The sequence below is a fragment of the Silurus meridionalis genome, chromosome 22 (assembly GCF_014805685.1).
Source record: "Silurus meridionalis isolate SWU-2019-XX chromosome 22, ASM1480568v1, whole genome shotgun sequence".
Lineage (NCBI taxonomy): Eukaryota > Metazoa > Chordata > Actinopteri > Siluriformes > Siluridae > Silurus > Silurus meridionalis.
Genome location: NC_060905.1, coordinates 12,162,791 through 12,180,301, shown reverse-complemented (window position 1 = coordinate 12,180,301; position 17,511 = coordinate 12,162,791). Strand labels below are relative to the sequence as shown.

General features: G+C 37.4%; 1 protein-coding gene across 1 annotated transcript in view; it reads right to left on the bottom strand.

The window, feature by feature from the left end:
* Positions 1-3,413: 3,413 nt before the first annotated feature.
* trit1 (tRNA isopentenyltransferase 1) overlaps positions 3,414-17,511 on the bottom strand; it is a 39,223-nt gene continuing 25,125 nt past the window's right edge. Inside the window, exons 7-11 of the mRNA XM_046834887.1 lie at positions 15,449-15,561; positions 13,883-13,960; positions 5,357-5,466; positions 4,907-5,024; positions 3,414-4,450 (exon numbers count right to left, since the gene is read on the bottom strand). Coding sequence (XP_046690843.1) covers positions 4,227-4,450; positions 4,907-5,024; positions 5,357-5,466; positions 13,883-13,960; positions 15,449-15,561 — 643 coding nt within the window. The 3' untranslated portion in view covers positions 3,414-4,226. The remainder of the gene's footprint in view (positions 4,451-4,906; positions 5,025-5,356; positions 5,467-13,882; positions 13,961-15,448; positions 15,562-17,511) is intronic.

Here is a 17,511-nt window from a genome sequence, read left to right as displayed (position 1 = left end):
ATACCGTCAATCATCTCTCAGCATCAACACTGCCAGAGCCTCCAAACACAGTCTACTCTCACTAATCTAAATCACTGATGCTGGGAAAAGAGCCGCCTCAGCCCTGCTCTGTTCTATGCAACTCTCAAACCCAAAACATTTTGAAAAGTACAAACCGTCAGACCAGACTAAACATGTGTGTGTATGCCTGGAATTTCACCACTTTTGAAGTTTTGCAGACTAAAGAATGTCTCAAATTCTAGCCTTGGGATTGTGAAGGCAGACAGATAACTATGGCAACCTTCATGGCTAAGAGTTCACAGATAAAGTTCGAGAGGAGTCAAGTAGATGAAAACATTTCACTGACTCATGAGTAACATGAATAAGTAACAAACATTGATTTTTTTTTTTCTTATTATTTATGCTTCTTTGCCTGAACCAACTGTGTAGACTGTTCCTGTTTTATTTTATCAGTCATTAGCTTTATACAAGTCCTTATTTTAGCAGTTTAGTGAATGAGGAATACAACATAATAGGGCATGATATTAGGGGGAAATAATCAACACCAGGGTGGTGTGATGCTGGCAAACAAGGTACTGGCAGTTAAATGTTATTCTATTTTTCAAGAACAATTATTAAAGAATAATATAATTTTTTTATTTATTTTCTTTATTTATTTATTTTTATGTATTTTTATCAGTTTATAGTTGCATTTGATGCTGCCTAGGAAACAAGTTTTCATATGCATTATAGTAGCTATAAACAGTTTCACTTACCCTTTTCAAGTGACTGAAAGTTAATAAAATCTGGAAAATAAAATCCTGAAATCTTGTCTATGAATGAAAAACCTACAGATACAGCTTTAACTGATGTCCTATTCGAAATATAAAAAATACTATAATAAAAAATAAATGTTTCCCAAAAAAACCCACAGAATGATCAATGACAAGATGCATTTTTCATATATGTTTGTGTGGACTGTCAATGATATCACCTTATAACTGTCAGAGCTGCTGTTACAGCAAACTAATTACCCCATTGTAACCAATCAGATTCGAGAATCAACTGTTCTGTAGTGAAATATGAATTCGAATTAAAATGAACTCTTCTGATTAGTTTTGTCTTTTGTCAAAACAAAAGGCAAAGTAAGTGCCTGAGAGGCATGCAAGAAAGTGAAAAGATGGAAGGCTAAAAGCAAAAAGGCAACAAATCACAAAAGTTAATCAAGCATGAAAACAGTGTGTTAAAATAAAGCAATCAATTCATCAATAAAGTTTAGAACATCAGCATGAGTAACACTTTACTTTACCATTATATGTCCATTTCGTCCAGTTTTACTGTTTACTTGTCTCTGTTTTACATTCAGAGACACTTCTAAAGTCCTTTATCAGGCATATTGTGTCTACTTTTCTTTTTAGTTATGAAGCAAGTCTGTATATAAAAGATGTACTAATGTTTGCCCGTGGTTGAATAATATTTGTCTGTCTCTGGTAGGAGGTTTGTGGTCATTTTATGTTTATTAGCCTTGTTCACGTCACCAGCTCCAGATGGCCATCTGTTTTGTCTAACTGGATTAGGATTATCTGCAGATTTTACAGCAGAGTCTAAAACCAGTGCATGCTTTACAAAGTCCTTACATACTGCAGATAGAGAATAAATATTTCAGGCTGAAAAAAAGTCCACCAGTTTGTTAAAAGTATTTGTTGTTTTTGTCATGTAATTAAAGTGATTAACCTTCCTATTAGTCATCAGACAAACCAATATGTAATTATCTAAGTGCTGAGTGTTTGGCTGGACATCAAATAAAATGACGTTTTCCAGGGTTACTCTGAGCAATTACTGCTTTCTGCTGTAATAGATTATTGAATTTCTTGTCTATTAGTCATATATGTGTGTACAGCAGATTTTTATGGAAGCCTAGATCCTAAATCTCAAGGGAATAAGCACAGAGCTATTATAATGCAATACGTAAACCTAAACACCTCATGTGCATTCAATTACATATGACACACATATCTCTGGTAATGTTATACTACAGAATCTTATAGGATCATATTATAAAGCTAAAAACTGAACCATCAAACTATTTAATTCAACAGTTATAATCAAGCTTTGGACAAATATAAACAAAATTCAATACAATATGTTTATCTTAAATTAAGCATAGAACACAGAAGTACACAAAATAATGTCATTAATTTCAATTGGTAGATTAATTTTTAGCTCAGAATGCTGGAACATTAATATTTTGTCATACAAAGTCATACTAGATGAGGACCATTTGAATGATGGGAAAATGTAATACTACAGTATATAAAGTCATCTGTTTTGCTTCATACTTCATACTCATACTCATTTTCGAGGAACAACCACATATGGGTGTGATGGTTAGAGGTCAACATAGATTTAGCCATATAGAACCTTTATTGTGCTAGAAACAACAGTCAAGATGCTAAAAACATTTTAGAAAAAAATAGATAACATTTTCTGAGCACAAAAAATTTGAAACATCCAAATGTATGTGTGGAGCATACTGGAGTTTTGATAATAATGATAATAATAATAATATTAATAATAAGAATAATATAGGTGGTGGTAGTTGGTTTTTTATTATTATTATCATTATCATCATCATCATCATCATTATCAAAACTCCAGTATGCTTCACCAATTAAAGTGTTGCTAAACTTGCTCAGTGCTGATAAATCTAACATTTGTTTTACTGTGATTAATACTAATCACAGTAACGCTTCTAACTTAAATCAGAAATGAATTTAAATTGATAATTATTTAAATGACTCATTTACCACATGCATTACTGAAGATGAGATTTTAATGTCAATGTCAGTGTCTGACAACAGAAGCATTTTGGCTAAAGATTTTCCATTAAGTTGTTTAAAAATTCCAGCAACAAAGATGTGTGTATGATACTCCTCTGCAAAGAATGATCCACCACCCAAGTCACATCCGGTCAGCAGTGGCCCTATGGTGTTTCTTTCCCACTGATGGACAATGTCAATGTTGCCCTACGGTGACTAAGAATTGTACATGAACAAATTGTACATTAAATTCTATTCTCAATCCACAGAGAGAGAGAGAAACACTATAAGAGGAATAGGCAGATACATAATGACTGGGACTGGCTGCATCACGTGTCAAACATCTCAGTGTCAGTGTGTGTCTGTGGGTGCATGACCCTAACACACACACACACACACCTCTCTTCCAAGAAGCGTTCCTGAAATAAACGCAACAACCTGCTCCACTTTCACGCCCTGTGTAGCCAGCTAACAAGACTAAAGCACTCATTTCCTGGCCTGCTCTTGTGCATAGCCTTTTTGGTACAACGTTCTAACCAACCACATGCTTTTTATAACGCAAATTCTGATTTAAAAGTATAAAATGAGAATGGCAAATTTAATCCACACAGAATGTTTGTTGAATAAATGTTGATGTTTTAATCACCGGTACAAACCAGTTATGTTAATCACAAAAAGATACAACAGAAAAATAGCTTTTAAAAAGATATAGAATGAATAGATCACTAGTCTCTTTTGCCACAGACCCATGTAAAGATAAAAGGGGCCGTTTATTTTTACTCAGCCGGACCTACTGACCTTTTACTCCCGACTATGCCCCAGCCTTTCTAAATTAGCACATTATCATTTCAGAGGAAATGTAGCTGACCCCCCAAACAGTACCTTTCATACCACTCCAAGCCTGTGAAACACAAACATGCCTAGAGAGATGGCAAGCATATAGGTCTCCAAGAGCAACACACCCAGAGCCAAGCATACAGATAAAAACACACAATAACACACAGGCAAATAATAGGAATAAAATAGAAAATCGCATTAATTAAATATCATATGATTCTTATACAGTATGTGGATGAATTATATAGTCAAACTGAACTTCACAGCAGTTCCAAGCATTTGTGCAAAATTAAATGACACCCAAGGCTCAATACAAACAAATATGAAGATTTCTGTATAGACCCAGACAGTTTTTTTCTCTCCATCCAACAATAATTTCCATTAGAACTTGTCTAGTAGAGGCTTCACTTTGAGCAATGTGGATATTGTATTAATCCAACATCATGACTGCAACGGTGTGGTTCAATCATAGAAAATAACATTTGTAAAAAATCTGTGCAGATTTCAAGGCCACTCTTTTCCACATGGGTATAACACACTCTTGAGGAATCGCTTTAAGGCACGAGGTGTAAAATTAGTTTTTCATGCAGGTTACCACTCCTCAGATATCCGTCTTTGCTTATCACTGTTCCTGTGTGTTCCTGCTTCGAGCACGCCTGATTCAGAGCCTGGTGAGTGAAGAGAGGAACCTGCCTGTCTCTGACACTTTGCCATGGATGGGTGTTCAGCCCCAACATCATGCTGATGCTCTGAGGCCTCCTCTGCCCTCCGCTTCTTCCGGACATGATGCAAGTGACTTTTAGACTTCAGATGAGCTGAAAGACAAGATAAACGACATTCTGAACAATAGTGGATCATTGCCTTTAAGCATATTAACCAGCGTAAAGGGAACATTTCAATTTGAGACTTCTAATGTAGAAGGCTGGAGAAATTCCTGATGACCATAAAACATACTTATGACTTACATCTTTATTATTAAGTAAACTATGTTTAAAGTTTACTGGATCAACATTTCTTTAGTGTATAATTGTTTCTTTTGGTTCTCTAGCTAATACTGGATGAAACCAAATTACAAAAGGGGTTAATTAATTCCTTTTTTGTGGTTTTTTTTTCTTCTCAACAATAATGATCCTAAATAATAATAAACTAATCAACATTTAACAAATGAATGTTGTTGTGTTCTTTCAAGCTCATCATTTTGGATTCTTTTCGATTTCTAAATGTTTTGGATCTTTGTTTCTGCAGTCCCTGTAGGAAGTAAAAGTGCTCACCTGTCCACTCCAGGTCGCCAATGATAACTTTATCACACAGTTCACATGTGTGGTGGCTCCGCTTGTTCCGTAGTCCCTCCCCCTCAGTTTTGATTGGCTCAAAAGATGGATGCTCTCCCTGGACAAATGAACACAAAGCCAAGAAGTTCAAATGCCCCGTGTGGATGCTTTATAATTGGAACAACAATTTAAGCTAGAAATTCTATGAGCTGACAACCATATACAATTGACTTATCTAAATCTAAATCTCAAGTGCTGCATTAAAAGAATAAATACATAATTGTATGATTAACTCAGTCACATACACACAGCCTATAGTCTCAATAATATGAATGGATGTCTAGAGGCTACAAGCTGCCTCCAAATATCTTTCAGGTATCTTTTGCCTCCACAATTTCGGGTTGTTAAGGATAATGGTCTTGTATCATTTGATGACAATAGAAAATCCACCTTGCACAGGCTATCCAGAATGTCTAGGGCAGGAGTGAGGACCGTTTGTTCCCAAAGGGACAAATTTGTCACATCTAGGCCATAAACAGGTGGAACACTGGTACCTGGCCCTAAGGATGAAATGAAACAACAAAAACTTTTTAGGAACTAGAGCAATAAAACGGTCATGTATGAGCCAATTAATAATCTTAAACTTATATTTTTAGTTAACAAAATCTGTTAACAGAAAACAATCTTTGTAGTCCTTTCCATAGTATATAATATGCTATTTGTTTGTATAATAGCAAACTTAAAATAGGTTAGAACAAATAATCTAGAAAGATTAAATTCACTGAGAAGACCAAACCAAACACTGCACAGGTGTAACCCAGTACTCTAATACCATCTTTAATATCCTTTTATTCCAGACTCCCAGTTTGCCTTGCCACTCTGACCAATACAGTGAGGAGAAGAAAATAAAAAAAAACAGTGAGAAGTAACTTGCCATTTTAGTTTCTGCCTTAAACATGAATATTGTATATAAATAATTTTTAATGCCAACTTGATCAGAATTTGAATGACTGGGAACAAACACCCTTTAATTAAGTTTAATTATTCCTACTTTGTACAATCAAGTTGATACTGTACAAACACCAGCATGCATGCAGGTTTAATGGGGTTGTACATTAGGCTAAAACATAAAGCTTCCAGGAGTTTAAAGATGTTGATATTGGAATAAGTACAGATTGGGATATGACAATATAACAGAGATAGTGATAGATTTACTTCATAATACATTTTTCTAAACATCAGCAGGTATCAGTGTTTCCAAAAGTATATACATTAACAGAGAATACTGTACTAGTTTTCCCTCTCTGAACTTATGGCTTCTTACTATATTGTTCCAATATTTACAGACCAGCAGAACTCGGTTGCAAATTCTATGGTTGTATCTGCCAAATCTGTTATTTTAGGATAATAAGTATATTCTGATATGGTTAAAAAAATAATAATAATTTTAATGCACTTATTCTTTAGTTTTTTCAGTCAATATGTTCATGTAGCACATGACAACATTAGGAAATATTGTTTGCAGTATCTTCAAATATGAATATTTTTTGCCAAAGTGACTTCCTAAAATAGTCGAAGCCAGTTGAGAGAGCATTAGAGTAGAGGTGAGAAAGGATGACGAGCAAAATCGTGAAAACTGGGATTATGTAAAACTGACAGCACTAAAGCAGAGCTATGAACATCACTGTATAGACTGAATCAACAAGAAACATCAACATGCTGAGTTGCAACAGCTCCATAATCTCCCTCAGCTTTCTGGCACAGTCAGCAGTCAGACTGGAAGAATCCGGCTCTGCCAGAGCCTCCACTTTTACTAATGATTCACTTATATAGCATTTACAGAGTGAGAGAGAAAGAGGGAGAAAAAATAATTACCCAGAGGTAGGACTTTATCTACTTAAAGAAAGGCAACACCAGATGGTAGATAAAGACAAAAGTAAAAATCTACATGTAGAAAGAAATATTTCTTTTTTTTTCTTTTAAATAAGAAAAAAATTCTTATTTGTTAAGACTGCATAGTTCTTGTATCTCCGTCTTATCAGAAGTTGCACTTGGAAGGTAAAATTATTTGAATATTACACATGCTCTTAGGTCGAAGTCATGAAGTACATTTGCTTTGGTAATGAGGAAAAAAAATAAAAAATTTATACTTTAGAATCAGAACTTGACTCTTGGTGCAGGCTGGTTCAAGTTTTCTTATGACTGATTAGATTGCTATTAGCTGCCTTCATGCCTGACCAAAGCGTACTGCTTGTGTTAATCATGTTAACTACAAAGGCTCAATTATCTAAATGAGTTACAGGTTAATCAATTTCAACAGCAAGAACTCTAAAGGCGCATTATCGAATGGACCAAGTCAAGTGTTAAGCTAAATAGCACTGTGTTACATCGCCCAAGTGCCCAGTTTTGCCAAGTGGGTGGCCAAATTAGTAGAAAAGTTCTTAATGATAACATCTAACAGCTACAATTCCTCTTTAAAGACTAATGATTATAAGGCATTAGTTTATCATTAGTTTATCAAAGCAAGCCTAGTCTACACAGTTTGGTTTTACTACATTTAATTCCAGTACTCATGTACTGGGGAGAAGGAAAAAACTTCCTTACGTCCTAATAAAGCCAAAAGTAATCTTGCCTTCTGCATGACCCCATCTTATTGTGTGTAGGCCCAGAAATATTCAAAGCAAAGCCTTAATTTATGTTTGTTTATTCAAATATCTTCAACGGCTTTGTCTGGGGTTTTATAGACGGGAAGTCCCCTAACAAAAGCCAAATCAAATTGACACCCTTCAGCGCCAATTTAAAAGGCAGGTGAAACAGAAACCCAGAAGTGCCAAAAAACAGTTGCTCAATTTTTTAACAAGAGAACAGTCATCACAATCATGCATACTAACATTGGTTCCGAGTTCTTGTCTGATCCCAGTGCCTTTGGGATTAAATAGGGGACTAGGGGATTTCCACACTTTAAATAAATAAAGAGGAATGCCGAAACTTCTTTTAATACAAACAGCAGTAAATATAGCTAGCATTCATATGCAAATGCCTATGCAAATCCAAGGATATAATGGCAACTGATAAAATATGGCGTCTCCTAAAACCCTGTCAAGGACAGCAGGTCTGTACATGCAAGGAAAAGAACTGCCTTTAATTGTCCATTTCTGTTTACAGCAGGTGTGTTTACAGATAACTTATCAGCATTACATGGTCACTTTTCATTGATAGATGGGGTGTAGAGGAAGATGACATGTTCCGCATAGAAACGGGCCAGAATGTAGGTGTGCCTGATAAGTGTTTAAAAAAATAATAATAATAATAATTAGTTTTATTGTTTTACCACTTTTCATTTCAGTGAGTACACTTTTAATGCTCATACTGACTCAAATGAAGAAATTTCTCAAATATTGTGTCCAGTGTTATGTCATAATCGTAGCCCTAATGTTTCATGTTATCTAATGGTTTCCTTGTATTTTTCTCACTCACACACACACACACACACACACACACACACACACACACACACACACACACACACACAGTCCCAGCTGGCTCGTGTAGAGCACGCCTCACCAGCCTGTTGCCCCATGTTGACTCCCGCCTGCCGCTGCCCTTAATCAAAGATTGGGTTTCTCTTTTCAGCCAGCACTCTTTTTGTCCTCTTTTATTCTTTTCAGACAAGAGGCAGCAGGTGGGACTGCTGTACTGAAGCACCTGGCCTACCTGAGCCATGCGTGAAGTGGAGAAAGCATATCTCTCTCTCTCTCTTTTTTAACTCACTACATTTAACTTCTTCCCTCTGTCGTTCTAAGAGCTGGAAAGGTTAAGATAGAAGGGCGGCAGAGCTCGCCCGAGGGACAGCAGATGTTGGACGGAGTAGCCCCTTTTAACTTCAAATCTCAGTGAAATCTGAGTAAAATAATCCGGTAGAATTTGAAAGGGGTAAACGGGAGATAAATGAGGCTTTTTTGACCACAGAACTCTCGAGTGTCAACCACAAGAGTTGGTAGGAGATGGCAGGATCATAGTACAGAGACTGGCACAGTGTGTGCGTGGCAAAAAACAGGCAGCGGCATCACACCACCTGCTGCATCTATGCTTTGAAGAGAACACTCGAACGCTCTATTTGACAGCTGACAGATTTAAACATTGAGGAGAAGAGCTCTCTGTACAATATGGTTTTTGTAATGCCAACCTTGCAAAAGCAGCGTAAAGAACGCATGTGGCGTGGAAGGAAATACACCTGTCAGGATGTCGCACCTGTCCTGAGGACTGTCCTACTCAAATTTCCACTAAGGCTGACAAATAGGTGCAGGGTTGTTACTTAACACTTACAAGAATGACACACTTGATACATTTGACAAAGCCAAATACAACACTACCAGTTTCACACACACCAAACACTTACACATACTAAGACACTGAACAAGAACATTCATGACCGTCTGAATGATCAATTAACTCCTGAAATGTATGAACCACATAGCTGTCCTTTTCAACGCTACTACATTTTTCTATACTATAAACATATGCAGACTATTATAACAATGTTCTTTCATTCCAAGCAAGGCCTCATCATTCAATAAACTGTGGAAGCTCTGAAACACTCACAGTTTAATATACACCCACATTCACAAACTTTAGGATAAGGAAAAATTTATCCATGCACAAAATAATTGACTCCTAAACTCACTAGAACTTTTAGAACAAACTGCAGTGTTTTAACATTAGTGAAATTTAAACTTGTTTGCTATGTAATGTAATAGAACACGTTACTTGGTGTAGGGAGATTAAATCTAAATAAATATTACGTTGCTGTGTTTTTAGAATACGCAAAAATATAACTTTTATAGTACGTACTATGTTTAACCACTTTTTAACTGAAATCTAAAATATATTTTAATTGTGTAACAAGTATATAAGGTGAATGGCCAGTTTTCTGAGGGGTAAATAAAAAAGAAAATACCGTAATTTCCGGACTATAAAGCGCACCCATATATAAGCCACTGAATTTTACAAAGATTTTTATTTTAAACATAAATAAGCTGCACCTGTCTATAAGCCGCATTGAAACTAATGAACTTTTCACAGGCTTTACCGAAAGACAGTGTCCGTTACACGGTGTAACGGGTGAAATATGTTGTGGCTCCTTTAATAGCAGAGCGGTATTTTGGGAATAGCCTGCCGCCGCATTTTTCCGGTATTGCTGCATGTGTGCGAGGATTATTTTCTGATGCTCATTTCAAAGTTTCTTTGACTAACCCGTAACGCTGTTGCCAAGAAAAATAAAAAAGCATGCGTTTTGGAAACCTGTCTGTGCTTATATGATTTCTGTTGTAACTGGAGTTAGTGAGCTCTCCCTTCACCCTGACTCAACGCGCTACAACGGCTTGTATCTAAACAGTAGCCGACCAAGAAAGTCATTGTTCACGGTCTTCCTCCTTCCTTTCACAACTATTTTTTCTCGGGTGTTTATCTTTTGGCATCGTCGTGCGTTTAAAAATCAACACCAGTGGAAGTTTTTCTCCCGAAGCCGTCCAGCTCAGAACACAGGTGAGGTGCGTTTTTTCGTTTCCGTTCGAAAATTTCATTGGTCTAATGTTATGGGGTTCAGTTTTTTGGCTTGAAGTTTGTGAAACCGGGAAAAACCCAGGAAAAATCCATAAATTATCTGCTATGTTGTTTAAGCCGCAGGGTTCAAAACGTGGGAAAAAAGTAGCGGCTTATAGTCTGAAAAATACGGTAAAAGATATGCTTTTACACTGTAAGGTATGGGAAAGATATACTGTTTTTTGATTCCCTACATGTTTTTAATGAACTGAAATGATAATTTCAGTTTCTTGGGTTTCTTTATTTTTTGCTTTTTACCTATGAGTGTCCAAGTGTTTTGCCAAGCAGTCTTACCCCTACACAGAGGAATATCAGGCATTCTGCTAATGCCTAAAGGATTAGGGAGGATCTGCTGAGGCCCCCACGAAGCCACCAAGCTGGAGGCGCTTAACCAAGACCAAAAACAGGTCAGAAGTCTAATAACCGCAATGTAAGGAAAGCATTATTGAATGTTTTATTATAACAGTTGACATGGTTGTAACTGAGAGTCAGCTGACTGAGTGAAGAGTAGGGTACTGGGTCAGCATGGAGAAAAAAGAAAAAAAAGGTGAAAGAGCTCATAGCCAAGACAGCCAAGTGGACAACAACTAAAGATGCAGAAAAGAATTACTGATGCAAAACTATGTAATTACAGCAAATAAGCATTTGGGGAGTCACGTTTTGATCTGCGCTGGTTTAGGGACCTCCAAGGGCTAAAAACTGGATTCAGTAGCACAGAATTAGAACTACTAAGCCATTATAGTCATATTGATACACTTAACAAGTCTACATTATCACAGATATCAAAGGCCACTAATCTAAATGAGAATAGTTCTCAGAGAAGGAATTAGGTGATATGACATAACTAGCTGATCGGTGTCGATGTCTAAAGTGGGAGAAAATTGGGTAAAATGAAACAAAAACGAACCACAATTTCTAACCACAATGACCTCCACTTCCATGAAAAACAAGACATGTACTACTCCATCATTGCCTGCTCATTGCTTAATGAGCCACAAGATCCACTGAAGAAAGCCGTATGGTGGCCCAAAAGAAGAGGGTGTAGTCCCATATGGCAGGAGACACACACATTTAATCAGGTTTAGCCACAGTTTCCACTTCATGCTTTTAACCCTAACAGGATTGGTAGAGGGAGTGGACAGCAGGCCTTCTTCAGCATGTTGGTCTCCGTGGCCACAGCCTACATGCAGCACTGGCGAAACAATAATGACTGTGGGAGGGTTGAGATAAACGAATGGCACAGGAAATCCGAGACACGGTCCAGCCATTGTGGTGGAACAGTAAGAAGTGGTGACTGTGTGGGAGGAGGGTTGACATCCAGTCAAAGAGCGGGAAGGGGAAAGGATCAAAGGCTGTCCCACAGGATGGTGGGCCATTACAGGAAGAAATGTGAAGAGAGTGGTATGGATGGGTGGATGGAGAGATTGTAAACAAACAGGAGGAAAAATGTCTGTGTCAAGGATATGAAGTTACAAAGGACCGAAGCTCCATAACCATTTTCTTCATCACACTTTGTCATACATACCCCCTTTCAATCTCTGCAGCATATTGTACATGTGGACAAGAATCTCAAATCTGGGCTTAAACATGATAATCAAAACTGCATACTATTCACTACAATGTAGAATATAGCCAAATACAAATTCAATACTCCTGCTGATAACAGCTATATAAAAAAAAGAAGAAAAAATAGATATAAGTATTGGGGATAATATTCAAATAAAACTAGCCCAAAAGGCTGCAAAATGCCGAGTCGATGACTAGGATCAACAGACAAAAAAAAAGAGCAAGAAGTGTTTGCAGGGATGCAGGATTGAATGAAATGTTCAACTTGGAGTGTTTAGTAGTTTTACAGCAGTGCTTAGTAACTGCCTGGGTCATGACCGTTTCAATGAAGTTACTGTTTTTTTTTTTTATATATATATATATATATATATATATATATATATATATATATATATATATATATATATATATATATATATATATTTATATTTATATTTATATAAATAAAATAAATAAAACCTCCTTTCAGTTTAGTCTAGTTGAAATAAATCCGAATGTAGAATATGCAGTTTGCAGGGAATAGGGCATAAAGTGAACAAAACAACAAAATAAACAATACCACTGAGGTTTAAACGATCTAAAAAGATAGAGGTCCAAAAACTGAACACAAAGCATACAGTTCCTGTTCCACGTTTCCACTTCGTTGCAAGAGACATAAAGGCAAAAAAATGAGGTGAGGCGGAAAAAAAGGTGAGGCAATCTGTGTAATGGTCAGAGCACACAACAATAGAAGAGGAACACAGTGACGGAAAGGGCGCCAAAAACCATGTTGCGCTGGTCTTCAGTGGCAAGTAGCTCTTTAACAAATAACTTTTGCTTTATTTAGAGAGTAGTATTTACATGAAGTGCAACTACTTAAACAGACAGGTGTGAATCTCTAACTTTTGTAATGAGTGAACCTGTTCTGCCTCCTTGTCTGGTTTAGTGAGAATTATGAAACAGTGTGAACTCTATACATCCAGCATGTTTCCCTTCTTCTTTTTTGTTTACAGCTGAACATAAACCACATTCTCTTTACTTTTACTCATAGGCATTATTAGAGATTATTTTGGATTTCTAACTGGTAAATATTTATGATCAGTACTAGCAGCACATTCTTGCTGCTCCTAGCTGCTGATATTTCACACCTTTCCTATATCTACCTTGCTCAAGAAACAAACAGAATTTATAATGTCTGACTCGCAAGTCTTATCATTTAATCTCATATATACTGCACCCTTAGACAAAAATTGTGTGTCAGTTTGGTGGTTACAAAGTAGAACGAACCATACAGGTGTCCTGTCTTTTCTGGTCAGAAAGGGAGGGCCAAGCGACTGCTTAATAGCCTGTGTGAATCCCCTTTCATTTAAAGGTGGATCTGATTGCTTAAAACCATCAGACCATGCTGAGACAGACGCTCACACTCATGAAACTTTACAGAGGATCAGAGAATACACATTGAGCGCATTTACTCATCAGGAATCTGCAGGTTCTGTGCACTGATGCATTCAACGGAGCAGCTCATGAAATGGATGGAGGGAAAACAGACGTGCTTTCTTTTGTAAAAGCGAGGCATTAACAGGAATCATGGCTGGGAGCTGCTGCTTGCTTGGTTGCTGCGATGTTTGCAGTGTACTTCAGTAGCACAGAAACCCCTGAGTGTGGAGCAGTGCAGCAGACAAACATCTCACTCACTTAGACACACAGTTACACACTAAATAAAGACAACAGCGCGAGACAAATGAGGCGTACTCTACGGTCAAGAAGCTGTCTTCCTGAATTCTGATAACACAAACATTTGCTATGAGAGATTGAGAGATTTCCTCTTACTTTTGAGGAACCGGTTGCGAACCCATTTGTTCTGCTTTCGAGCGTAGCGCCGTGTTGCCTGCTTCAGGGCCTCAATACCTGTGAGAGGGGAAAGAATGGAGATACAGTTTCAAACCCATTTCTCATACTTTAATACATCAATTTGATTTGCTCTCAGCATTGAATCCCTGAATCCAGTTTATCATCAATCTATTTGTGGGAGAGTGTGAGGACAAAATGTAAGCACAATGATCTTGCTTCATATCCCCAAAATAAGCATGACATGATTCCTGGTGACGCACAGTACAAAAACAGCCATCTTATTTTTCACTATACACTATCTGAATCTCCCCAAACATGTACTTCATTCGCATTTCCTTTTACTACTCGTTTCATAACAAAACATATCCTCACGATGGATACTTTATTTTCATGAGAAAGCAGGATTTGTGGCACACTGTGGCAGGGATCTCTCAAGATTCATCCCAACCAGTGCTTGTGTAGTTTGCACACCGCTAAAACACCAAACAACTGACCACAAGCAATTGAAGTTCTGTAGTGTGCAAGAGTCTGGGATTTCCAAGAGTAATGACCAGGAAATATGTACAGGCAGAAATACTGCAATTATGTTTTATAACTCCGGTCAGATATTGCATTTCCCCACACACAATGGGAAAGCATTTTGAACACTATTGCGTGATAGAATTCCTGTCAGTTACATTTAGAACTGCGCCTAGTGACAATGAAGTGACTATGGAAACAGCCCACAATCACTGGGAAAAACTGTTTTTTTTTTTTTTTTTTTTATAACATGGTCCATTTATTGATTTATTTCACAGCAAGAGAATATAATTCCCACTTGTAAAAAGAATTGATATGAAACATTAATATCATATTTGTTAGACCAAGCAAAATCAAAAAATATTTTTGAAACAGGGCTGTTGAACTGCGCTTGTTTAATGCACTTGGGGCTGCTAGGCAGTAGCCATACATCATGCCTAGCCTTTAAAAATAAGCATCCAATGGTCTTAAGTAGCTTAAGTTATATAAACATTACTGCATTCATTCTCAAAGCTTAGTCTTCAGTGTTTAAACAGCAAATTTGTATTAAGTGTTGCATTGACATTCAGTGCACACTCGAGTTACTGAGTCTTTTCAATAAAAATTAGAACAAGCTAGTAAATACTAGGTATGATGCGATTTGCCAAGCTTCACTTTTGTACCCCAAAATGGTTTAACAAATCATTTTTTAAACACGAACCATGAATAACATGATTCTGTGACTGGCAAAGGCGTAGCTACAATGAAAACATTGTGCCAATTTCCATTTGGTCAAATGAGGTATTCTTCTTAGTGTTTACCATCTTGTGGAAAAATAATGTCACTGCTCTCAACCTACAGAAGTGTTCTATGGTACAATTGAGTAATACAAAAACTGACACTAGTCTATAGGTAGGTTAATATCTATATGACTAACTGTACCTATTATGTATTGGAATAGCACTAGACATTAAAATACAGTAAAATGGAACCAACAAGAAACCATTTTAGGACTGAATGCATATTTGCTGTCTCACTGGGCTGTACCTTTATTTTTCAGCTTCTCGTGATCCTCCTGGCTGATGCCTTCTTCAGCAGTGAGGTACTCATGGAACTCTTTAAACCCAATAGACTGGAAGATGCCATGTTGGTAGTCCTGGCTAAAACATGGATAAGGACAAATCAATGAAACAGGCAGAAAACATCTGAAAACTGAATCAACTGGACAAACACCTATTCAGGGTGAAATTATTTGCTCGAGGAATTAAACTAATGGTGCAAGGTTGTTGTTTTTAGGTTGTTGTTGTGTGAATTATAATATTATTGGTACATTTTTAAGCCATTAGTGATCATGTAAAAATAAAACCAGAAGCTTTGTTTTGTTGACATGCTGGTAATTGTTATATAACTATGTTTTTAAAAGGACAGGTAAGATGGCCAGTTGTTCTGTTTGTTACCGATTTCCGTTAAGTAAAGTCAGCAATTAACAAAATAGAAACTGTAGCCAAAGCACTGAAATCTGTCCTGGTTTCTCAGGTGTAAAAGTCCCTGAAAATGTTCTGGAGATTGAATTGTACCTATAGATACCAAGCTGTAGGATGGAGCGACTATCTGGACAAAATGAATGACTGTGTATCTGTGGACAAGAGACAGGGGGAGATGGGAGGCAAGAGCAAAGTTTGACCTTCCTGCTTTGTGATGGCACCGTCTGAAAGGCGAGACGATCAGCGGAAGGGAGGCAGACAAAGGCGGAACGGAGAGACGACTGCAGGAGAAAGTAGGAGACAGAAGACTAGTGAAAGCGGAGAGGGAGAAAAGTGCATGGGTGGCCAGTATGCATAGCCAGGGATGGCCTAAGTGGAAACAGTAAATGATTAGTTTGGGGGGTTGGGAAAGGCCAAGCTAGGGGTGGGGCTTTGACTGGCGCAATGGAACAACCAGCCACCAGGGTATCAATTCTCTGCATCCACACCCATCCCAACACACAAACACACACACACACACACACACACTGCAGTGCAGTGCAGCCAGTCAGCCAATATCACAGCACAACCTGCAAGCAACAGTCCAGACTATGATATCAATAATTCACTGTCTGATAGAGATCTTATTATATTAAATTCACTGCTAGGTTTGAGCTATATAGGGCATATTACAGCATTACACCGGCACAGAGGGACCACTAATGAATCGGCTCCTGCATTTTACAGCAAATGATGCATCCAACATTGTGCAAATCTACTAGCTTCAGCCTGTCTGGAGCACGCCTGCTCTTTCACAAACCTGTAATCCAATCTTTCCATATGTCTCTTTTATCTCAGCCCAGCCTAGCTACTTACACAACACACAGGTGCTGCTATAAATACATTTCATGTGACAAGGTTTTTCACACTATATTTAACTTAAAATGACCATACTGAAAAAATCCTGTATCTTCCATAAAGTGAAAAAAATGTACACTAGCTACATACAGACTGCATTAACTAACATCAGTTGTGTAGTGGTATATTAATTATGCAGAAGTCAGATAACAGTTTATTCAGAGCTGGACATTAATCTAGCATTCAGCTAAGTTAACTAATGTCCACTATAACATACACCAACCTTGTTACATAACTGACCACTTACACATGAAATATAGCATGGACATAAAGGTGCACTTGCTTGCGATTTCAGACTTGTTTTTTGCAATAAATCTTTTGACAGCAAGCAGGCCTATACTTTGAACAGACTTTGACATATTTTGCATCCATACTCAGTAGACTCCATTGTATCTCCTTTGTCATTCTTTGTCATCAATGTCTCTCATCTTGCAAAATGCACTTACCGTAATTTCCAGACTATTAAGCGCGAATATATAAGCCGCACCCACTGTCTAATGTACTTTACACAGACTTTAACGAAAGACACGTTACACACGGTGTAACGGGTGAAATATGTTGCGCTTCCTTTAGGAGCATAGCGGTATTTTGGGAATAGCCTGCCACTGCATTTACCGGTATTACTGTGTGTGTAAGAAGAGGAATATGTCCTTATTATTTTCTGATGCTGATTTCTAAGTTTCTTTGACTAACCCTTAACGCTGTTGCCAAGAACAATAAAAAAGCACG